At 42.7% G+C, this 24,159-nt stretch overlaps 1 protein-coding gene across 1 annotated transcript in view; it reads right to left on the bottom strand.

Annotated features, from left to right (window-relative positions):
* The window catches only part of CLTC (clathrin heavy chain), a 31,506-nt gene extending 7,347 nt beyond the window's left edge, over positions 1-24,159 (bottom strand). The window contains exons 1-27 of the mRNA XM_062012630.1: positions 23,866-24,159; positions 15,787-15,994; positions 13,542-13,810; positions 13,038-13,199; positions 12,131-12,244; positions 11,579-11,752; positions 10,623-10,820; positions 9,748-9,948; positions 9,011-9,163; positions 8,581-8,703; positions 8,227-8,364; positions 7,953-8,117; positions 7,659-7,839; positions 6,902-7,065; positions 5,099-5,224; positions 4,420-4,562; positions 3,826-4,060; positions 3,388-3,510; positions 3,151-3,296; positions 2,799-2,982; positions 2,286-2,478; positions 1,677-1,834; positions 1,296-1,460; positions 1,094-1,201; positions 811-978; positions 504-653; positions 98-229 (exon numbers count right to left, since the gene is read on the bottom strand). Of these exons, the coding sequence (XP_061868614.1) occupies positions 98-229; positions 504-653; positions 811-978; positions 1,094-1,201; positions 1,296-1,460; positions 1,677-1,834; positions 2,286-2,478; positions 2,799-2,982; positions 3,151-3,296; positions 3,388-3,510; positions 3,826-4,060; positions 4,420-4,562; positions 5,099-5,224; positions 6,902-7,065; positions 7,659-7,839; positions 7,953-8,117; positions 8,227-8,364; positions 8,581-8,703; positions 9,011-9,163; positions 9,748-9,948; positions 10,623-10,820; positions 11,579-11,752; positions 12,131-12,244; positions 13,038-13,199; positions 13,542-13,810; positions 15,787-15,994; positions 23,866-23,907 (4,323 nt within the window). The 5' untranslated portion in view covers positions 23,908-24,159. The remainder of the gene's footprint in view (positions 1-97; positions 230-503; positions 654-810; positions 979-1,093; positions 1,202-1,295; positions 1,461-1,676; positions 1,835-2,285; positions 2,479-2,798; positions 2,983-3,150; positions 3,297-3,387; positions 3,511-3,825; positions 4,061-4,419; positions 4,563-5,098; positions 5,225-6,901; positions 7,066-7,658; positions 7,840-7,952; positions 8,118-8,226; positions 8,365-8,580; positions 8,704-9,010; positions 9,164-9,747; positions 9,949-10,622; positions 10,821-11,578; positions 11,753-12,130; positions 12,245-13,037; positions 13,200-13,541; positions 13,811-15,786; positions 15,995-23,865) is intronic.

The raw sequence follows: 24,159 nt of genomic DNA, 5'->3' as shown, positions 1-24,159 counted from the left end.
TGCAGTGAAGCTGTTAAGCATTTTAGAATGATACTGCAACTAAATGCTTTCCCAGCTAAAACTCTTTCTTTGATGTGAAAGTAGTAAGAAAAGTTACCTTTGTGAAGAAGGTGACAGCACGAGTGTGGTCAAGCCGAGGGGACAACACCATCAGCAGATCATTAAGCAACAGAGGTTTAAATTCCAAATAGAATTGAACTGCCTTGTAGTACAGCTCCACATTGGCCACCTAGAGATGAATGAGAATGTACATTCAGAGCAGAAACTCGACTGTTGAAAAATCCAAATGAACGAGAGAGAAAATCTCATATTCCAGCACAACTCAGCCACTCATCCAAGACTCACTCTTGTCTCTAGTGATCTCTTTAGTTACTGCAGTTGACTTGCTTTAAAATTACATGACAATCTCAAGAACTTTGAATTTTAGACAAGTTACTAGTGAGGGAAGAGATCTGGAGTGCACACAGCAAGAAATTTACCTTCTTTCATTAGGAAAGTAATACCTTAGTGATGATATCTTTGAACTGGCCCTCTTTCCAAGCATCTGTTGGGTGATTCATCATTGTGATTATAGCATTATCATATTCTTCATACTTATCATACAAGAACACCAGTTCAGCCCAGAGATGTGCTTGTTCTGCAGCTCTCAGAACCTAAGCAAGAGGCATATTAGAAATCTGAGTTAACACATATTGCTATCCATGTCCTGGCTTTACTGCCATTCATCATCTCAAGAGCTGCTATTGCAAAAGCCAGAGTACAGTCTCCACAGATGTATTTTAAGGTAAATGGAAGACCTCAGACTCTTACCTTGGGGATGTTGACTCTGGACCAGAACAGCTCCAAGTGCTCCCTCATCTTCTGTGGCTTGAATTTGGAATAGAGAATTGCTAGTTCTGTAAACATTCCCATGTGTGCTCGCTCAAGTCCAAGTGCTGCTTCTAACATAGTTATCAGCTCCTCAAAGTAGCCACGATCCTAAGGGATATAGACAGAGATATTTCACATTAGGAACCAACCTGACTTCCAGTTTGGGACAGTTGCCATGAAAGAATTTAGACTTTGACTGTTTAACAGGAGTCAGCTTAATTACCTGGTAATAGTTGATTAGCTCTTCCAACTCATCTGCATGCACTACAATATGAAGTCCACACATCTGGGCCAGGCGAAACTCTTTTCCATCAACACAAGCAAAGCAGACCTGGAATTCACAAGTGCATTGTTGCTTACAATCAAAGCCTCTGAAGAGGCTACAGCTTTCAAGTCCTTTAGTTTACTCCATCAGTCAAGTTTACCTCTTTCCATGTGCGAGTACTGTTTGCTTTCCGAGCACCATCCACAGCTGCCTGGTATTCACCTAAGTGAACCAAAGTTGAGGCTAGACGGCCAAAGTTGGACACGTTGTTGTACAACAGCTTGGCTGCTTCATACATCTTCTCATCGTAACAGCGATCGCCAACCTACAGGAGAACATAACCAGGTTATTCCTGCAGCTGTTCAGTTGAGGGCATACACAGAACATACAACATTCAAGGCCTTATCATATTGGAAATGCTCTTTGAAGTTCAAGATCTACCTCCATACCCAAAGATACAGGAGTCCCACCGCTCCGCTGGTTAGCAAGGCCTAAGGAACCTCCTGCTGGGATTCAACTGAACTGAGGCAGTCTCACTCACTTGCTGGATGTGTGCATTGTTGGGTCCATTGATAAACTCCTCTAGCTCTGCTAGACGGTTTGTTTTAGCAAGAGCGAAGATTAATTCTGTTTCCACATATGACTCCCGGGCCTTCTTGCGTGCCATCTGCAGATACTTCACCAGCTCTTCCCAGTTTCCTATGAAACAGAGTTCAGAATGCTTACTTCCCACCACTGAGAACACTTGTGCTTAAGCTATATTACCAGTTCAACCTGGTTTGACAGAAGTACTTCTGTAGTTATTTCCCAGCAATCAAGACTAGCCTTCATAATGCACATGCTACATGAGATTAAATACCAGGATTTCAGTTAGGCTTGTTGTAAGGAAACTTCAGTAACTTCATGCAAAGACCTCCTGAGTGGCAACTGCTCTAACTGCTCCAGCTAGTGAGAGAAGCTAGTTTTTAAGACTCTAATTATCTGCAAATACAATACACTATCTTTTTCTCATTTAGAGCAGTCTTTGAAGGACCAAATTACTCTACTTGCATCAAGATACAAGTCTGACAGAACCACATTTTGAGCAACAGACCACACAAAAGAGCTGAGCGACATCAACAGCAAAGATTTAAACAAAACTTCATCATACCACTGGCATTAGCAGCTTGAACAACTTCCATGTACGAGGAAGGATCGTCTGCTTTAATATATGAGTCAATTGCTTCCTTTACCATCCCCTTCTGAAGCTGTGCTTTAGCCAGCTGACTCCAGACAGCAGGCTCATTGCAGCGTTCAGCAAATTCATATGCACGATCCAGGTTTCCAATGTGCTCTATTAATACCTAAAGAAAGGGTTACTTATGATCAGCCACCATCTATAAAGGTCAGTTTTACAAGACACTAAGCTGTGGTTTATGTCAGTTCTTCAAAAGATCCACAGTTGGTTTTAAAATGGAGTCTACTCCATCTGACCCACACAGCAAGAGTGGTTTTAGGCTTACAAAGTTTCACTTATAGAGGGTTCACTACCCCATTTTTGTTGTCTCTGTAAGACAAGACACTGAGCAGCTTTGGTACTTTGCTACCTGGTCACAAGTTAACAGCAAAGTCCTTGTGAGAGGATGCACATTATACAGTTATTAGACTGAGAGCTTTACAGTACCTGTACAGCTGATGTGTTGACATCAAACTTCCTGAAGATAGCAAATGCCTCCTCAAAAAGCTCATTGCTGATGGCAATGTTGGCTATGTCTGGAGCGTCGTAGTTATCCAGGCGATTGATGTATTCCATGACACGAGTGCGATCGGCCTTAATAGCTGTAAGAATGAGAAGGTTCTGCAGGTTCCTAAAGAGAGAAAGAAAATATCAGTACCTGTATCAAGTAACAACCAAGAAATTCATCTTCCCCTCTGCAGAAGGTGGTCATTTATTTGCAGTTCTACATTACAGCAATTTACTGTTTGCACCAGGGACAATTTCAAGTTTCCTGGGACTTAGTTTTGACTTGACATACCTGTGCTCACTGAACACAGAGTTATCAAGAACTATTTTCTCTAGCAGTTCAATAAGCTCATTAGGAAGATCTGCAGTCATGAAGGCCTTCACAGTAACAGAGACTTCCTCAGGGTCCTGTGTCTCTGACAGTGCAGTCTGTACAACCTGCAGAGGCAAGCCATTAGCAAATCAGTTCAGTCAGGTACTAGCAAGTCAAGTTAGGACAGCAAAGGCTTTAATGTTTTGTCAGTTGTACCTGGTCAATGAGTGGCCTTCTGTAGGGGTTGCTTTCCAGGAGCACGCTGGCCCACAGCTCAGGGTCTTTACGACGAACTAAGTAGCGGGAAAGACTTTTGAAGAGAGAGTTTTCATTGCACACCTAGGGAAAAGCAGAGTTTATTCACAGCTAAGTCACAGCTATTAGAGCCTACAGTGGATGAGCTAATAGTATTGCAGCATAAAAAAAGCTGGACAGATACAGACCAGAAATCTCAGGCTTTGATATTTCCACTAGCCTCCCACTCTAGGGTATCCAGGGGAGTCTCTCATTGCTCATTAAATAGCTACCTTTTCTACTAGAGTTCCCAGATTCTACTTTCCAGGAAAGAAATGCTTTTGTCATAAATCTGACTATCTTTCCCATGATGCTCAGGCTAGAACTTAAACCCCGAGTCAGCTGCCTCGGCATACATACATTGATAAGCTCCAGGTCACACTGTCCACGCTCATAAGCCACACAGGCCAGGTGGGGGTCCCTCTTCTCACAGTACTTGCCAACGACACGGCTGTCATAGTAAGGGTTCTCACGCAGGAATCGTTCTGGGTTGTTGTTGCTATCAATGTATATTTTGGCCAGTGCATTGTGAGTTGCAGGCTCTTCACAGCCCTCGTGAATTCTTGCTTCCAGCCAGGGCAGAAGCAGTTTAAGCCTGGAAGAAAACAGTTTTCACATTGCAGAGATCGAGTGAATAAGCAAGTATCCACTTGCACTGTTTCTTCAGTACAGCTTCAGCATAGGAGAGACTCAGTAACTAAACCAAAGTTAGTGGGCCATTCTGGTTCATAACTTTCTGACACTATGAAGAATATGATGTGCCAAAGACTCGTTGATCTGAAGGCTGCTCAAAGTAGATGCTCACAGCAGCCATGAGATAAAGCAGATTCTTGCTCACCCAATGGCACCTTCTTGTCAGCACCAGCTTCAGCTGTGCAAAGAGGACATGCATTGATGGATGAGCAGGGTAACACTGCCATAACAAGGGGCTTAACCATTACCAGACTTTAATACCTGTTTCTTTTCTCAACCTCTGCAACAAGTTCATCAGTTGAAAATTGACCTCTCACTACAAGGATAAGGTTCTTTATCACATCTTCAGAGCAATCCACATCAAGCAGTCCCCCAATAACAACAGGCAGACGGCTTGGATTCACCTAAACAGGATCATTTAAAGAAGTCAGTGTGCTGTCACCCAGTACAGGCAGTCAACACTTATCCATAAAGTACACATGAAGGCTGCTTGTTATGACTGACCTCATCTTCCTGCCTTCCTAAGTTTCTGGACAAGCTTAAAATCAATTCTTCACTCAAGAGGTTCACATGACAGTTCAGTGGCTCACTAATGCTCGGTCCCCATAAGAAAGCTCCTGAGTAAGCCAACCCCTCCCTCCAGAAGTACGAAGGGGAATTTCTGCACCCGTGAGAACACCAGAAGTTAGTTTTCCTTAGAACATCAAAGTTATTCTACCAAGTCTTCCTCCTTCAAGAGACACATTAGCAGGGGTTACTGCTCAGCTTCACTTAGGAGATCTGTCTTGTGTAAGAATTAACTTACTGGAGATCACTAATACTGTTGGTCTCAAGTATGAGGCTGCTTGCAGAATACTGGCAAAGATAATACCAACAGTTGCATATAGTGTTAGAAAGATCACGTTAACTCATTAAAGCCAAGTGACAAATTGCAACTTACCTTCTGTACATAAATCTCAATATATTTTTGGAGATTATTTCTATACAAATACAGCACCAAGTCGTGGACAAAGTCAAAGCGATCGCACACAATGATGAGAGGCAACTGGTCAGTGAGTTTAGCTTCCTACAAAGAGAAGAGCTTTAGTAATTTGCTTTTGTTCTTGGATTTAAGCAGACAAATTACAGTCACTTTAATTGTTAAAGCAGATGAATTTGGAAAGCAAAAAATTCAACAGTCAACCAAATAATGACAGCTTATTGTTCAACTAATTGTTTGCAATATGTAGCAAGTAGGAGTACTCACACCCACTTCAGGGCCTACAGCAAGAAGCTTTCTGAAGTTTAACCCTACTCCTTTGCATGGCAGAATCTACAAAGTTTTACAACACAAGACAACTATTACAAGCCTAAGCTATAGATAGCATTTGTAGTTGCCACCGGTGTTTGGTGTGCAGGATTAGCACTCTGGGATTTCAAGAGGAACTTAATTAAGACTAGATTCAGTTGTGGTTCATAAGGTGAAACTTACGTACAGGACTGACTTCAAGTGCCATGCGTCTTGTGATACCTTCTAACTTGGAATACTAAGAATCAAACTAGTAGCAGTACTACTTGAATTGCTCATCAGATCTAAAAGCATTCCAACTTTCAGCATAAGATTACAATGATTACAGTACAGAAGCTTAGGCTATGGGGCTACAGTATTCCAGATCCCTTATTCGAACATGCACATCCCAGAATATAATCCTACAATAAAGTTACACTTAAGGACTTGACACAGGGAGGCCTGTACTGGGAGATTTACCTGGTACATGTCCTGCACATTCCAGACATGGAACAGCACAAAAAACAATAGCTTTCATCAGGAATTTGACAGCTTGATACCATATCTTAGGTGGCTTGATCAATTCACATACCTTACATCTCGGTGACACCAGGTTATTTTTAAACAATTCTCATTTGCAGAGTTTTGCCATCTTCAGATATGATCAGCAAAATCTAAGACTATGCTATGTAACCAACAAACATGAAGGCAGGAAATGTTCCCAGATAAAGTTGTCCCCTCCCACACTGTTTCTTAGCTATTTCAATCGGTGTTACATTTGTCAATAAGCTCAGCACTAACCACAGGCTACAGAATCTGAAGCACATCACCTTTTTCCACTTCTCAGAAGTGTTTCAGCAACGCTCCAACTCCTATCAACAACAGTCAGCTAGCAGTTATTTACTTTGATTGGCATATGCTAGTAGAACTAAACTGGAATTACCTGGCTGAAATGTGAGCACAAGACAACACGTATGATAAGCAAGACAGATCAATCCTGAGCTCTCAAAGCACTTATGGAATTAATTGACACTATTCATTTGTTGTTTCTGCAGTGGCTCAGTTGAAGGTGGTTACGTGTAAGCAAGCATTAGGTTATGCACCCATGTGGCATTACGGTTGTTCTCAATCTTCATTACCCATTTTCTACTTTATAGCAGGTATCTGTAACAAGTTGTAGATGAGCTGGTGCTATTATTACAGGTTAAGAGTTCAGGCCAAGTTCACCTCACCAAGAGCAGTGAGGAACTAATCTGACATTCTCCATTGTTTAGACACCCTTCCAGGCTCAGGCTCTATTAGGAGGTACTGTCACCATGCTAGATATCTTTGCTTCAAGAGGACAGATGGGTTCAAGTGCAAAGGTTAAGACTCATCTGTATTTTCACAGAGCTGCCTCATTCCATTGGTCACACACACCATCTTTCAACAGAACCCCAAACAGGACAAGACAGTCCAGTGCTACCCAGACATTACCTTGAGGAAGTTTTTAACACGTTCTGGATCATAGCAGTTACTTTCCCGACAGATTCTTTCCACTTCCTTAATTTGTCCTGTCTTGCACGCAGCTTGAATATACTTGAAGTGCACATCTGGATCCTGGCTGAAGTTCACAATAGAGCCCAGGAAGTAAAACAAACCTTGAGGAAAACAGTCAACATGTTATTCTGGTGAAGTACTTGAAAGTACTTTTCCAAAACACACACACAGGCTGCCTATGTAAAAAAGCTGTCTAGCACAGCATGTTACTCTACTAACCATTCTCCAGATTCCAAGAGTTCAAGATTATATTGTGTGCTCAGCCTTGAATCAGGTTTTCTTTAAAGCTTAGAAAGACGCTGTTCAGCCACATATCTGCAGAGGTTAACCACTAACACACCATCATGCTGACTAGACTATACATAGCTAGTCTCATTGAGAATTGGAGAACCCCAAAGCTTCAAGGCTACACCAATTTAAGATGAGCATTTTTGGACAGAGGAAAAAGGCCAGTAGCTTCTTCAGTTATTTTTTTTGTTGTCTACAGCTCCAAGCTTTATTGTAGTTTCATAAAACAAAAACATATGAAACTGAATGTTGGTGCTTCCCTTAACAGGGGAACTTCAAGGTGTAGGTCAGGTTTTGAGGCCTAAATGCTTAACTTTCACACTACTTTCTAGAATTCAGACAGTCCTTCAAACACACATGTATGATGAGGTGAGCACTAGCTCCTTTTGCTAGAGCACAAACTTACCTTCAAAGCTCTTGAAAGACTCAAACAGCTCAATAAGTGACTGTGTTGACAGCTGTTCATGGTATTTTGAAGCTACCTGGACACAGATCTGCAGGTTCTGACGAATGTTAGCAGACAACATAGCACGCAGACACTCCAGAGAGTCTTCTACTGATAAGGAGCCAAAATAATTCACTAACCACTGTAAAGACACATAAACCATTTTAGATCCAAGTAGAACACTACATTCTGAAGTCAAATCTTGAAAGCATTAACAGCCTGGCTTCACTAAATTCAGGATATTTGATCTCATACCTCAGGATTGAGAAGATGAGTGTGGACTACTGCACGCTTGATGTCGTACAGGTCTGTGAAGTGTTCAAGTGCTCTCTGCAGCAAGCCAGCTTTCTCACACAGCTGAGCTATGTGAGCCCGGTCATAATGAGTGAACATTTGGTTTCCCAGGATAGCATCTGCAACCTAGAAGGAATATTCAAAAGATTCATTTAGTTCCTAAACAGTATCACTAACATTTAAGATGGCTAGTCTAGCTACAGATAAGCCTGACCCAGTAACTCTGAAAGCAAACCTGAGGTGCATGCATGAGGTTCATCTCAAGTAAACGTGTTTGCAGGGGACCCTCTGAGGGACGATTATTCTTCAGTGCATCCAGTAAGAAGGCTGTACATTGCTGAATTAGATTATATTCCATAAAGACATCCACAATCTGAAAAAAAAGAAAAAGAAGTAGGCTTTTGATTAGAAACTGGAAGCATATTTGAATGAAGTGACATCAACTGCAGCTTCCCAAGCCAAACTGCTCATTCTGGCATTGCACGAAGCTGTCATTCAGCATTCATAGGAAAGAAACATCCTGTTAAGGTAAATACAAACTCATAGTTCAATGTCTCTCTCTGATGGTAAGAGTAATAAAGTTATTTACTTGTGTTATGTCTGCAAGAGGCTCTTCATCTTGAACAAGCATTTGTGCAAACTGTTGTCCTTGATCAGGGCTAATTCTCATTACATTCCTCAGCAAAAAAATCCAGTCTGGAGTGTATCCAACCTGAAGAGATAATGAAAAGTAATAATAAGGTGTGTGGCTTTGCAGAGTTAAATACAGAACTCAGTAAAAGCTGCTGACAGTAGCTTAAACAACCCAGTCAGGATTTCCTCATACAGAAAATGCTATATAGGGAAGTACTGAAAGATTTCATACTGAATGTATGAAATCTAGCAGTAGTTATTCATAACCAAACCTCTGGCCAAGGTAGGTACTACACAGGCTGTCAGATTCCCCCACAATTACTTTCAGCTACTTTGGAACATTGAGTTAAATACAGGACAGATATGGAAGTTTCATTTGCTCTCACCTTCTTTGCATACAAAACAATCTTCTGGACTTGTCCCGTTTCAGCAAAACACTGGATGACTTTGTTTGGAACATTGGCTCTCAGATAGACACTAAGTGCTAGTGTAGGATCTACAGATTTCACAAGGTCTCCCAGCTCCTCTGAGCACTCCAGCTGTTTGAAAATATAAGTATAGTCAGTCCACCCTGATAGTGCCATGCTCAAATGCATTACTACTTTCTTACTCATTTGCCTTCTTTTTGGACTTCTCAAAAAAATATCAAGGCTTGACAGCATTATATCAGCACTGATCTAGTGGGCTCTGTTCCTTCTGCTGTTCTACAGGAGTTAAAATCACATTTGTAGAGCTCAAAAGAATTATGTGATTAACTAAACATATGTGTTGATACGGTGTATTGCAAAAGTATAATTACAGCTCAAAGGATATGCAAGTCAGTATCCCAAGCAGCCTGAAGTGGTTTGGGAAAGAACAGGAGTAGCTCAGGAACTTCCCACACTAAGCTCATCCTGCTGGAATTTTGAAGTAGAACAACTAAAGCTATTCAAGTGTTTGATTAGTTCTCCTGCAGTAACATGGGTCATTTTTTACAGTTAAGAGTGAACACCCGTTGCTCAACTGTTTGATCACACCAGTGCATTGACGAGTGGCTCACTTTTGTCTGAGAACGGGAAGAGGCTGGCAAGCAGTTCCATTCCTCCTTCCTCCAGGGCTCTAGAAGTATCTAACTCAAATTTACCTTATCTTCTTTTAACCATTTCTCCAAGAGCTGTTTGCGCCCCTGCTGAAGCACCGGTCGGCAGAGCTCCAGTGACTCGTACTTGTTCAGCTGCCCCTGATCAAGCAGAATGCCAAAGTACTGCAGTAAAGGGGAAGTCTGTCCTGGCTGCGCTGGAACACTCTGGAACCGGCGGATGGTGTCTGGGGTACGCAGGATTCCCTGCCAGAAACAGAGAAGCACTTCAGTTTCCTGTTCTGCCCTTGTGGCTTGGCAAGAGTTTCATCAGAAAGTTGAAGTTAGAAATGCTTGCTACAGCGACATTCCACTTTGCCAGCTCACAGTCAGTCACAAGCAGCACGGCTGAACATCAGCTCAGACATTGCCTTTGAGGTGTTTTGATAGAAGATGTGCCATAGCAGCCTATTAGACTTGTTTGTGTAGCAACACAGATTTAAGTTCAGAGAAGCATTCTGCAGAATTAACACACCCTTGTCCTTGCAACAAAGCTTCTCACATGAATTTAGTCTCTTAAGTCTCCCATTTTTATCCTGTTTCCAGGTACAGTCTCAGATAGAGGATGTATTTTCATAGCACATTTTTTAATCATTGGGAGAAGTAAAGATAAGTACCAGAAACATTAAGCCTCATAGCCATTACTTCATTGTTTACTCCTCTCCCCCTTTGTGGCCTTCATACAAGCTTTCAGATCTTCCAGCACACACTCAGTACTCTCAGCACATTGCATAATGGCTCTTCACAAGTATGTTAAGCACTACACTGGGACAGGAGCAATAAGATTCTGGTCTTGCTGCTTACAAAATTCAGTGAGCTTTCCTGCAGAAACAAGCTTAAGCCAGCAGTCAGAACAGTACTGAACTCCATCAGTCTATTACCTTTGGGGCATTAGCTGCCACTTTTGCTGCCTCTGAATAGTTCCCTTGCGCAAACAGTGCGTTGAATTTTCTGGCAAAGAGCTCCTCAGCACCAGCCAGGTTGTTGCGAACAGCCATTCGTAACGCCAGGTCAGGGTTCTGCAGCACATTCGTGATATAGGGAATAATGTTCTCTTCTTCCACACACACTGAGAGCACCTGAGAGCATGAGGGAACGTTTACAGTTAGTCCAAATAAGAAGTGAACCAAGGGCTAAGCTAACCTCTAAAAGGAAAGCTATGGCATAGATGGAAAATTTTCATCCCTTGATAACTGTAGCCTTGTCATTTTATTTAAGAAACAGACCTCTAAGTAGAAAGAGCCTCTACCATCCAACAACTGCATCCAAGGCAAATGATTAACACTTTAAACTAAGGAATTTACAGAGGTCAGAAACACAAGGATATAAGTACTATCTTTCTATAACCTGCACTCAGTGTTTTAAGCAAACAATTCTAGAGGACAAACTAGGAAAATGTCTTCTGCTCTGTACTACCCATGCTCAAAAAGCAACAATGTTTGAAATCAAGTCAGTCTAAAGGCATAGCTGCACAATGTCAATAGACTGATTTAAACAACTTAGTTGTGTATGAAGATACAGTACCAAATTTTTCCTGGGGGTCAGAACAGAGTCAGACACCAGATGGTCTGAACAACATTCAGAGTTAATGTATTTAAGACTTCCATTAGCATGTGCTCTGCAAGAAGATACAATTTGCCCCCCAGGACAGATATTCTACTTCCATTCTCAACAGTGTCTAGATGCACCAACCCCCCAAAACCCCCAAATTCATGCAACCAGAACTCAAGTTGCTGCACTTCTGTTCAACTATCCAATGCTCCCATACTCCTATTAAGTATCATTAAAGGCAAGTGGGATTAGCTAAACAAGTGCTTTCCAGGCCAAGCTTCCTTACTTGTCCCTTTCTGTTTACTCCAATAATTCCAGCAGTTGCTTCATGCTGTGCAGTAACAAATATGGTCTCCCCGCTGATTCTGTTCATGTAAATACAGGTGCCAGTTTCCAGGTCATACAAGTGGATATAGCCATATTTTGTTATGAGAAACACCACATCGTGCTTGTCACTGATCTGTAAAAAAGGAATAGGTTAATCACATCTGGTATTGGATAAAACAAGTAAGTGCTTTTAAGAATTGGCAGATAGCTGTGCCATTTCAGGACAACTGGAAGCAGTTACAGTTTTACTTACTATTTGAGTTCTATCAGAGTAGAATGTTTTAAGAGCTTGAAAGACAGTGAAGTGTGCCTGGATGTTTCTTCCACAAATAGGAGAATGCTGCATTTAAATTCTGCTTCAGTGCTTTAACACTACTGAAGCAGACATCATACGTTTAATGCCAAGCCTCAGGCTCATGGACCACCTGGCTTCCAGTGCCCCATTAGTGTGTCACACCTACTAAGGGATGCTACAGACTTGTTCTTGTGCTCTCATTTACAGCTGTCATACCTGCATGGCAACAGGAAAGTCATTTTGTGCTTCAGGAGGAAAGAAGACATCCACTGCTTTCTTTGGAAATGGCTGATTCCCAGTAGGTGGTGTGCCAACCTCAATGATATGCAACTGTACAACAAATAAGGTTAGTCTGTTAGGTTTTGTGTTTATGTTACAACAGTTTCAACAATGAAGATGCAGCAATTCTTTTGCTGCTAAGCCTTCATCCCAAGCTTATGCAAAGATAAAGTAAGTCAGTCTTCCTAAGTATCTTCACTAAAGGTGTAGCATACTGTATTCAAGTATCATAGGTGAGGGAAAGAGTTAAGCATGATCTTTAGTTATCTCTGGCTACTTAGAGGTTGAAAGATTCAGTTAGGTCACTATATACACACTCTTTCAATTTGGTTATCATTCTACAGAACCAGTTATGAAAATATTTCTCTGAATCTAGCTTTGGTTTTACATTGATTTATCTGTCACAAAGTAGCTCATGTAATTCCAGTGTCAGTACTAGACCACTAGTTAGCCTTGTAACACTAGCCTTTACATTTTTTCATCCAGTAAGGTGGAAATAAGTTAAGCCTTATACTAGGGGTCAGCATCAAAGAAAGATTAAACCAGCTTTTCCCTTAAGCTTAGCCTGTGAAGCTGAGTCACGTGTTTCAAGCTAGTTATGACATGCCACCTTACTTTATGACTGGAAAAAGACTCCTGCTACATCAGGTAGTCCCTGATGTCAAGCTCTGTATGCAAGTAGGTTTCATATACATGAGATATATAGCATCCAGACTGACTGTCTCTCACTGTCCCTCACTTTTTGACTAAGATAAATGACTTTGTGCATCAAACCATGTTTTCCTGGAAGCAGATAACAAGGAGGAGACATTAAAAATACAACATATTTAAAACCAATTCTTACCTTACCCCCAGCTTGCCCTCTTACTGCAAAACAGAAGAGAGTGGATTCTTCAGCATTTCCTTCCATCTTGAACTGGGCAAAACTAGCTGCATGGCCCTCAATTGGTTGTGACACTTTTCTGTCTACAGAATACAGCTGCATCGCTCCCACAACACGATTTTGCTAGACAAAACAGAACAAGAGTCAGGAATAACAGGCACTCACCCAGTAACTTCATTTCAGTTAGTGTTGGTAAATATGGTGTCATAGCAAGCCTAAGTATCATGTCATGCTTTCTCTTACAAAGGCATCCCTTGACACTCTTACCCTTGTAATAGTGTTTACATCATTACTATAAGATGTTCAGTTACAATTAACTTTGTTACTGGAAGATTAAGACAAGCACACGCATTCCCCAACAACACTTTAGAAAAGAAATCAAACACTTCAGACCTGCTCCTATAGAAAGAGGAAACAAGACAAGCTCTGGGCCTTCCCTGGCAGGTGTTCCAAGAGGTAAAGTACCTGTGCAGATATGCCAGTCAGCAGTAGCCATTTCTGCTTGGCATCAGTACGGTAGTTGATGATCTGGCAGCCAGCGAGACTAGAATGGCGATCAAACATTTTCACAGGCTGGGACTCCCCCTCCATGCTCCAGTGGTAGACTGCATTGTCCGTTACAAGGGCGACAGTATTCAGAGAGATCCACTTCCAGAAGGTGACATCATCTGTCATTGTATGAGCCTTCATTTTGCTCTTCATTTCAATGTTAAATATTTGAAGAGTTTTCCCAGCTAGAAAACACAACATTGTTAAGTCAGGTTACAGTTCCTCCTTCTTACTTCAAGCACTGGTTAAAAGTAGGAGAGCTGCACTATGACATTAAATCCTCACAACTTCCTTCTATAAATGCTGCTATATACTGACACATCTTCAGTGATCAGCTATTACTTTTAACCAGACTGCATTCCTAGGGCTAATTTTACCAACTTGCCACTACTGAGCAATCAAACAGATGTGGAAAACAACTTGGTAGGAGACAAGAGCTTCAGCTACATGAACAACTTGTACTGCACGTACATCAAAACTAGGTTGCAATAATGCTGAGTCTCTTGAAAGTTGTGAGGAGGGCTATGCCAGTGTCATTAAAAGCTATGTCCACATCTGTTTTAAAGTATAAAAAAAAGCACAACATGGAACAGTCAAGTTGGCAGAGGGCTTTTGTAATTCAGATTCATTAACCAAACCCCTTAGGTTGCACTAATGGGATACACAGCTGCAAACCAGACTAACAGAAAATGTGCAAGGAAGGGAATCTAGTGACCAACACAAGCTCTAGAAGGTGAAAGTTTTCTGAATTACATAGAGTGGTGCATAAATACATCCTGAACAGCCATCCCACAATTTCTACCAATTTTTACCACCCAGTGGCACTAAAAAAAAAAAACCCATTTCTTCCTGTTTAGATGGTGAGGGAGGTTCTAACCAACTTCTACTGGTTTTAGAAGACAGCTATTTAAGCACATGGTAATGTAGCCCACCAGGAATACAAAAGGTCCTGTGAAACTAGGTGCAGATCAGAATATCTGCTACAGTTACTAACTCAGCTTGATAAAGTCACAGTGCCATATGGGCAGGTGTCTCTGCTCACCAAAGATTAGTTTAGTTACAAGCCACCACTAGTTCAGCTATTGGCATAAGAGGCAGATACATCAGGAGTTCCTCCAGAGTTTGAGGAAGGCTGTCAAATTCAGTATTACTTAGGCTATGGGGGTTAGCAGTTTGTCTCCATATCCAGTGGAGCTGGAGCTTTAAAGTCAAGGGAGATGACATTCAGGTAACACATACCCTACATGCTACACAAACTATGTCAAAAGGGTCAGTCCTGTTTAGAAAAAGCTTAATATCAAGATCCCAATAGTTTGAGTACACTTCAAGTTCTTGAATGGAATAATAATTTTCCAAATTTCAGGCTTTCAGCTGCTTCAATACCACTGTTCAGCCATGTGCACCACAGACATGAGCCATTTGACTCTGCTTATTCTTTTCATAAAGACATGACAGGAACTAATATAGTCAATTGAAATAACTCACCATCTGCACACACAAGAAAGCATTAAAGTTGTGACAAAACAGTAGCAGAGTATTAAAGTCAAACATTGAATACATATCAATCTTTCCATTAGCAATACAAGCATTTCTAGAGTGACAGTACATAAAGTTTCTTTGGGAAAGAGACTGACACCTCTGTAGTCTCCAGAGGAACGTCTGTCCTCTGTATTGCCACAGATACCAACTTAGTTGACCTTTTTATTCACCACACAAGTCTTCCCTACATAGTTTTACTCTTCTTATCACTGACTGATATAACAAATATGTACAAACTGATGCACTAGCCTCTTCCAGCAAGGCCAAACTAAGGCCTCTCCTCTCCAGTCTCAGTTTCCCACCCTGTAAAGAAAGGATTAGTTGATAGACCTTATATGCTTAAGGGATCGGGTCTCACCTTCCCTCTGACATGATTCCAGACTTGAGACTCCAGAAGACTACACTTTCCCTGCTCAGAAGCTGTAAGCATTCTGACTGAAGCAGAAAACCCATTCTTAATGATCAGCAAATAGCAGGAGGGTAGCTGAAAATGTATTAAACCTAAGCTCCCACTAACTTGTGGAAATAAGGAATCTTCCCACATAAACTGCCTGAGACCTAAGTCAGTCAGTCTTACAGAAAGCTCTGCATCCACTTCAAACATTTATCAGGACTTTCATACCTTTTAATGCAATGACTTTACTGGCAGGGTTCATGATAGCACTGTCAGCTGAAATTGGTCTTCGAATGGGGTTGCTTGGGTCATTCATGTCAATGATCACCACTTGAGCCTGTTCTCCTACTTTCTCTCTTATGCAGATGAATTTGTCAGACTCCATTGTCAGAGTGCTGAACCCAATGTTTGCTGGGTTGATGCCCAAATTTTGGAGCTGGAAAAGAAAAAAGGTTTATCATTAAATTACTACCTTGGTATAGCCAAGAGCAGCTTTTGTGTAAGTGGCAATAGACAGGAGGCTTTGCGTATCAACCGTGCCACCCAAAAATGGCACAGCACAAACTCGTGTTCACCTTCACATAAGGCCAAGAAGCTTCCTGTAGAAACCCTGAGGCATTCAAGTGCTTGGTGCTGTCTTCAAGGTCCATTTACAACTTACTGTTTTGAGAACTCAACTTTTGAGCTCCTCATATGGCTTAAGACACACTGAACTTGCCTGCTCCTAGTGGCTGTGCTAGAGTTGCATCTTCAGTATTCACCAGCTTTGCTTCCAGAGCTCTAACTTATTCCATTGAGCTTGGCAGCTATCACCATTTCAAGCTTAACGTCACATGTGAGGCATCTGAGCTTTATCTTTATCCTTATAGAGTTAAAAAAAGCTACCTGTCTAGCAATTAGCCTAGTCCTGTCTAGTAGCAAGGCTGAACACCACCCAGGAGGGAGAGCTAACACGAGATGGATGCTACTGAAATCAGAAGGGGCTCACTCACAGCCATACTTAGCACAGAAGACACAAATGAACCAACTTCCTCTCCTGCTTAGCCACAGTCTGCTTCTGTAAAGCTTTAAATGCACACCTTTAAATTATGCTTCTAGTACGGTTTCCAACAAAACAGTTTAGTTACTACCACTTAGTTGTGTTTGCAACAGTTTAGTGTATCCAGATGTCAGCAGTGAAACAAGGTTTAGATGATTTTTAATGGTGGAAACATAAACTGGTTAGTTCACCTCACCTACAGATACACAGCTTGTGGGTGGATGTACCCTAAAACCTCACAACTTCTCTACCTCAGAGGAATTATCTCTTCTAAAACATCAAATATTTTTCTTTCTGGGAGATTGTTTGAACTTCAAGCCCAAGGTCTCCCACAAAAGGCCAGACTTTCAATACCATTTTAGTGTTAACTGTACTGGTTTGAAACAAAACACCAAGCTCTTATCAGCTGTGTTCTGTACAAGCTCAGAGATGACCACACCTCAGCTGCTCTGTTCCTGCCTCCTTGCAGCTTCTGATAAAGAGAGTGTTTGACTACACTTCCCCTTTGTCCTTGCCTTCAGACAGCACGTGAGGTGAGAGGAGTTAGTAACATCCAAGCAATGGCACACTAAGTTAAAAAAACAAGCTTCCCAAAACAGGCAATGATCCGTATCACCCAGTGAATCGAGACAGACAGATCTCGGTATAGTTTCAGATTGAGACTCAAAAGCAAGTCAGTTTTAGCTCCTTGTCTGATGAAGGAACTTCTTGAAGATGACTCAGCCTTTGTGTATGGTTCTCCTGTCACTCTGCATTTAAGTCCTTTGTCCTTTAGGACTTTAATTCATTACTAGGATGTGGCATTTCACTTTTGCTAGGGCTGCAAGCTTAACAAGTGCAAAATCCTTTACCAAGCACTCAATTTCCTTGCTAATTTTGTAGAGGAGGATAGTTTCAGAGTCCCAAGTACTCCATCTAGCAGTAACTCACAGCACTATACCCAAACCCTGTTGACAGAACAAATCAAAGTAGCAAGTGCTAGCAGATGGCAGAGCTCTTGGGGAAGTCTGGACTTGATCACCAAATCAAAGTTGCTTAAATATTGCAAGACAGATTTACTGTAATCACAATGGAATTGCCACCTGCTTTCCACCATACCTGAGGTATCCAACCCTGGTTAGTAGTGGAAGACACGGTCATTTTTTAAACCAAAGGCCACTTTTAAAGGCTAGGATTTCTTTGAAAAGATTTAGGTGATTGGCACTGGAGCTGTGACCAAAGACTGGAGCAGCTTTCTAATGGTAGTGCAGCCATTAGTGAGGTCTTTAGTTAGACAAGCTCTTTCTGCTATTTCATCTGTTAATCACAACAGATCCAAGGGCATGAATCAAGTCTGTTTCAAGCTCCAACACAGAAAGTTGACCCTATCTATCACTATCTCTGCATTTGATTACACGAGTGCCACCAGCCAAGAGTGGCACTTGCTTGTAAGGCAAAGGGTAATTTTTCTTGGATTCATTCAGATCTGACACACAGAACTCTTGGAAGTATAGATCATTCCCTTGAGTATAGGTTATTTTCTTCTGCAAATGGGTAAAGTTCAGGTGAGGGAGGCAAGAGTGTTTATAAAGCTATGCAAAGTAAACAGAGACTAAGATTACTATTAGGAAACGTGACAAGAGGTACTTCTTTGGAGACTTTTATTATCAAAATGTTGATACTATTCCAGTACAAACTCCTGAGTCTGCACTACAACTAAGAGTACACGAGTTTATAGCAGATTGTCTACCTCTCCTACTCTTGCTACAAGTTTAAAAGATTGGGAGAAAAAAAAGGAATTGTAAAAATATCCCTACATTATACAAGCAGATAGGAAAGCAGAACTTGCTAGCTGTGCTTAGGCAACTAATTTGCAGTTCAAGTTATTTTACATCAACATTTTTTGGAAAGTTCAGTTATACCAGTCTCCTGAAAGCATGTTGAGAGAAAAAAAAAGTTCCACGAGATAATTGCTCCATTACAGTGGAACCATGAAACACCAACAGCAGCTCCTCAGTTCAGCAGAGCTGTTGCCTTGAAGGACTCCTCTAAATCAAAGTTGAATGTTTCAATCAATTGCAGGCTGTACCAAACCATTATATTCTGTGACAACATTTACCTGAACAGGATTGAGAGGTGAAACCTTCTAACATGGCAAGTCAAAGTCTGATTAGTAAAACTGTTTTTTCATTGGAATATAATTCAAGCTCGCTCTTGGTAACTTATCTGAGTAAGTTGTCATATTACATACATGTTTGACATCAAACTGCACAGTGAAACTGCTGACAAGAGTCTCTTTGTTGACCCCTTCCTGGAACATTCTCTTTCTGGTGACAGTTTGCTTAGCTGTCAAATAATTTCTCCTTGCCTACAAGGAAGGGCATGGAACTGCTGAGTATGCATTTCATCTTGACTCTCACACTCAACAGGATATAACCACTGTTCTGGTGGCCACAAGCAACTGCATAGTCTCTGCCTAGTGACTCCTTATCTACATATAGCTAGAGATCACATAGCTGGGAAACACCAGTTAATAGAAAAATTACCAGTCTTTTGACAAACATAAAGTTCCTTATGTGCAGTGAGTCACACTAGCTCTGTTGCAAGGTCATGCTTTAATAGGCTTTGATTGAACAAGGTAGACACCAGACCAAGTTTCAACCACTCACTTCCATACATGAAAATTAGCAAAGCAAACTTTAAGTCACAAAAAAGATTTCTACAGCGCTGATCTGTTAGCTACTGACTGCAACTCTAACACAGGAGTCCCACAGTCAGACAACGGCTCCAAAGTACTTTGTGTTTACCAGTGCAAGGTAAGAGTTACAGTTTGTGACAGGCTAGGAAGTTATGTTTTCAATAGATAAGAGACCTCTATCACATTCAAGAGCTCTTCTATTTCTGTATCCTTCCGATATTCTGCCTCACCCTCAACAGGCTGAGGTAGCCATCCGGTCTCAGCAGTGTGCTGTGTGACTGTTTCAGTCACAAGTCACCTCTCAGACTGTACTTGCTGAAACTCGAGGTCAGAACCACTGTCTGCCATTTGGTTAAGCCACCAAATATCCAGCAAGAAGTGCTAATGAGCTGTGCCACCAAGACAAGCAGACCTATTGACTTCAGTACCTGCTGTGAGGAACATGCCAAGAGAAATAGCTTATGAACTGCTTAACTAATTGTTCCTATCCAATTAGTGGATGCGCACACACACTCTTCAGGTCACCTAGATTCTTCACAGCATTCTTTGTTACAGATTTTCCCCTCTGTAAGAACACTGGAAGCTCACTGGTTTTAGGAATTCAGATCCCCTGAGAACCAAGGGGCAAGATCTTCAGCAAAACAACATGAGGCACAGCAGTCCTCCCTAATTCCCAATTTAAAACACCAACAAAAGACTGTTTCAAATGAACGCTGTTATAGCAGAGATTTAGAATATATTAAACTGTCTCACTGTCAGCACAACACATGAAAGAACTGTGTTGTTTATCATTGTCAGAGTGAAATAGCACATTTGTAAGCTTTATTATATGATGCCTCAGACATCCAGTTTTATTCAGTCAGCTTCTTGGTACAGCTAGCTATGACTGAGAGCCATCCAAGTACTACCACCTAGAATGGCGTAGCTGCCATTCGGGTTTGCTCCATCAGTAATCAAAAGATAAAAGAACACCCTTCCTTGTTTCAAAGAGTAGTTCTGTCTCAATACCAAGTGCATAGCCTGAGCTGACAGCTTTCTGTTCTGTCTAGATAAGCCTACAGAATAACTAATTTTAAATACATATATATATATTTAGGTTTAGAGGAGTATTTATTAATGCCTTAAGTCATAACAGGACAGCAGTGTGTCTGGTCCAAGTTCAATATTTATATATTTCAGAGAAGTGTGGCTAAACTAATTGGCACAGTTTATCCCCTGCTAACTAGTCTGGTTCCTTCTCACTCATCAGAAAATTGTGATCTTAGAAAAGCTCCACATACATACTACAGTAAGCAGCTGTGTTTTACTTTCACCCTCAAGTACACAGAGGCATCAATTTATGGAATCCCTAAAACCTAATGTGAGCAGACAGATTTGCAATCATTCAACACACTGAACTCTGATCTCCCACTACATGCCCACTGGACTGTTTCCTCATGGCTACTTAAAAGAAAAAAAAACCCACAAAAGTAGCACTATAAAGTTTTATAACAGGAGTCCAGTATTTTGATAGCACAGGAATCAAGTTTGTCCTTGGAAACTCTCAAGGAAAAAGTTACTCCACAGTGTGCTGTTGATGTTCTTTTGTGGCAAGGCAGGCATCTACAACAGACAAAACACTGATAAGGTCCTACATATTTGTAACAACTGAGATTTCAGAGCTATGTAATGGGACTCAAAACAAACAAAACCCAAAGCCTGACTACATACTTGGTTTTCAGACTTCACTTACACAGAAAGCTTACTTAACCCTAGGAAGCTAACTACTTGCTGTGTCTCACTTGCTCAAACGACATTTTTAGCTCAAATTGAGGGTACAAAGCCTGCTGTACAGTGTACCCAAGAGACAAGACATTCAGGAGCACAACAGTGCATGGTTTACAAAGCCTTTAACCTAGCTAAGATGCTGATAGCAACAGATAATGCCAGTGTGCAATACAGAGTGCAACTGGCTTGAAGCTGAAGATTAGGACAAGCTTTGAACAGACAGTTACATGACCATTTTCTGACCTGCAGTAGTGAATCCATGGAGAACCAGTATCACACAACACATAGTGCTGACTGCCAGTCTTCCAGAGTAACAGAAAGCAACTTCCAATCTTAGCCTCACAAAAGCTTTCCTATTCATATCCACCACCTGCCTTATTTGAATAGGGCTCCAGTTGAGTATCTTGTCTTTCATTAAGAATCAGCTACAGACTTGAAAGTCTTATGCAACACCTGTATGACAAGTTTCACAGACAATGTAGGTCAGGCACAGTTCAAGGAGTCCACGAGAACCTCCTATGAACAGCCTGGGACACACTAAAGCAATTCTGGATACCAAAAAAATGTCACCATGCCAAAGTTTCTGCTCTCAAAATTTACACCAACAGCAAGTCAGAAGTTTCAGCATGGCAACAATCCGAGAATCCAACTTCCTCTATTTTTTTTTCAATGAAATGAAATGAGGAAGTTCAGCAGGTAGAGCCAACTGAAGCGTTGTGGGCAAGAGCCACGCGCAGGCAGGCTCAGAAGGCTGACAGCCAGTCTTACAAAAGACCGTCTCATATATGCAGCTGTTAAGCCAGTGTTCTAAATTAAATAGGAATGGGGAGGGAGACAACACAAATAAACAGATAAATTAGCCTTTAGCCAGTGCAGCGCTGCTCCACAATAGTGCTGCCCTGAAACCTATCTGCACTTCTGAAGTGAAGCAGATGAGTTGCATTATGTAATGGCACTCATGTCATCAGAGACCTGGCAGTAGGTCACCTGCAAGGTTTGTATCTTAAATAATGTATCATAAATGCATTTCCACAATGCTTTATTAAGGGCAAGGCTATCCAGACAGATGAGTTTCACCTGAGTATAAAGAACCTTCTCAACACCTGGTCCTTGGCTATGCCACTACCAGAAGAGAACAGTGGTACAGAGCTGGAGCTCTTGCCAACTCACGAGATTCTCCCGTCAGTGCTGCTTGCAAAAGAAGAGTTCAAGACTACACCTAAGCTATGAAGTCTGGCCTGATTTTAAACTGATTGTTAAGCAAAGTTATCCCATGTTCTACGGTTAACTGGGTAGATAAAAACCAATCATGGCAGCACTTTTTAAATCTAAAAGCAATACTATTAACAGCAGTAATTTATGCAGTAGAGTTAAGTATTTTGCAACTGTTCTTTTAACAAGGTGTCTAGAAATTAAATTGTTTCCACTTGGGTTAGAAGAAAGTCACTACAAATCAAGCAAATAATCACTGTGTTAGTGCCTACTACAGTCCCAGCTACCTAAGCACAAACTACATACAGATGCCCACAGTGGGGACATGGGGCTACAGCCAGGTTCCTAGAAACTAGAAGACCCTGCCTAGCCATGTCCATGTCACTTGTATAATAAAAATTCTCCTTAAAAAAGTACTCCTCAGCAGCCAAGCCAAGCTTCACACCATAACAGCTACAGCAACGTGGGTTGAGAAGTGTTGGCTCATAGTACTTCACCCTGCAGACTTGTCAGATCGGAAGCACATATTGCACAACTGCACTGCTGCTTCCAGACCCCTCCCTGGACTCCAGCTTCACCCAGTGACATTAAAGGTACGTGCTTCTTTGAGAAGGTAACCTCGCACTCCTGCAGTAGAGCAATTTTAGAATTTATTACTAATGCCCCTAGGCTGTGGTAAAGAAACTAGAGGACATCACTTGGAAATAATCTATTAGCATCCAGTTATGGTTTAATGATACATAAACCTAGAATTTGTCCGAGGCCAGCAGACACTAGACAGAAAGCAAAGCCTGTGCCTGCACTGCCACAGCTGTACTGCAGGGAAGCCCGCAGTAGCTTTCACATTTCACTACAGCATGTGTTTTTTCTTCACAGAAGATGACGTTACAAGTCAGAGTATCAATAAAATGCTTTAATATGCCCCTATATCAAACTCAGCCTCATTAAAGAAACAAAAAATGCAATACATGGAGCCAGCCTTGTCCTCCCATTGATTTACTCCCTTCCCAGTACCGAAGCCGCCTTTCCCTCTCGCACTGCCCGGAGGAGCCGGCCTGTCTCCTCGGAAGCAAAGAGGAACCACCCGCACTCTTCCCTCCCACCGCCCAGCAGGTGCCAGCGTGGGCACGGCGCCAGCCTCGCCTACACCACCGGCACGACACACACTCCACCACCCAGCGCGGGGAAGGCAAGGTGGGGACCACGCAAGGGCAGGCTCCCCGGCGCCGGGGCCCGCGGCTCGGCCTCTCGCCGCGTCCTCGGCTGACCAAGACACGGAGAAGCCCCGCGGCGCGCCAGCCCAGCCCTTCCCTTCCCGGCCGGTCCCGCGCGGAGGCAGCAGCGGGAAGGTGCCCTTAACTGGGCGGCACGGCGCTGCGCTGCGGGCAGCCCGCGGCGGGACGGCGCTGCCGGAGCTCGACGCCAGCGAGGCCTGCGGAAGGGCGGCCCCCGCAGGGACCCGCGCCGCCGCACAGCCCTCAGGCAAGGGAGCGCGGACGAGCCCGGGCCCTCTCGTCCAGGCACCATCCCCGAGCGGCGGCTCCGCCGGAGGGAGCGGCCCGCCCGCCCCGGCACCCGCTCCCCCCCGCAGCCCGGCGCGCTCCGCGCCCACCTGGAGATGCTCCTGGAAGCGAATCGGCAGTATCTGAGCCATGGTGGCGGCGGCGGGCTGGGGCTCCAGTCCGAGGCCGGACCGGAGGCGCAGCTCAGCGGGGTCCGGGCGGCGCGGGGGAGCGGGACCACAATGGCGGAACGGGCCAGCGAGCGGGGAGAGCCGCGGCGAGCCGGAAGCTGCCCCCGCCGGCGGAAGGATACCGCCGCGGAAGGAAGAGGCCTGCCCTCACCTGCCGCGGCCGCCCTTAACTGCGCCGGCCGCGCGGAAGGATCCCGGCCAGCCGCGTGATTC

The sequence above is a fragment of the Colius striatus genome, chromosome 20, assembly GCF_028858725.1.
Source record: "Colius striatus isolate bColStr4 chromosome 20, bColStr4.1.hap1, whole genome shotgun sequence".
NCBI lineage: Eukaryota > Metazoa > Chordata > Aves > Coliiformes > Coliidae > Colius > Colius striatus.
This window is presented reverse-complemented; position numbering and strand designations above follow the sequence as displayed.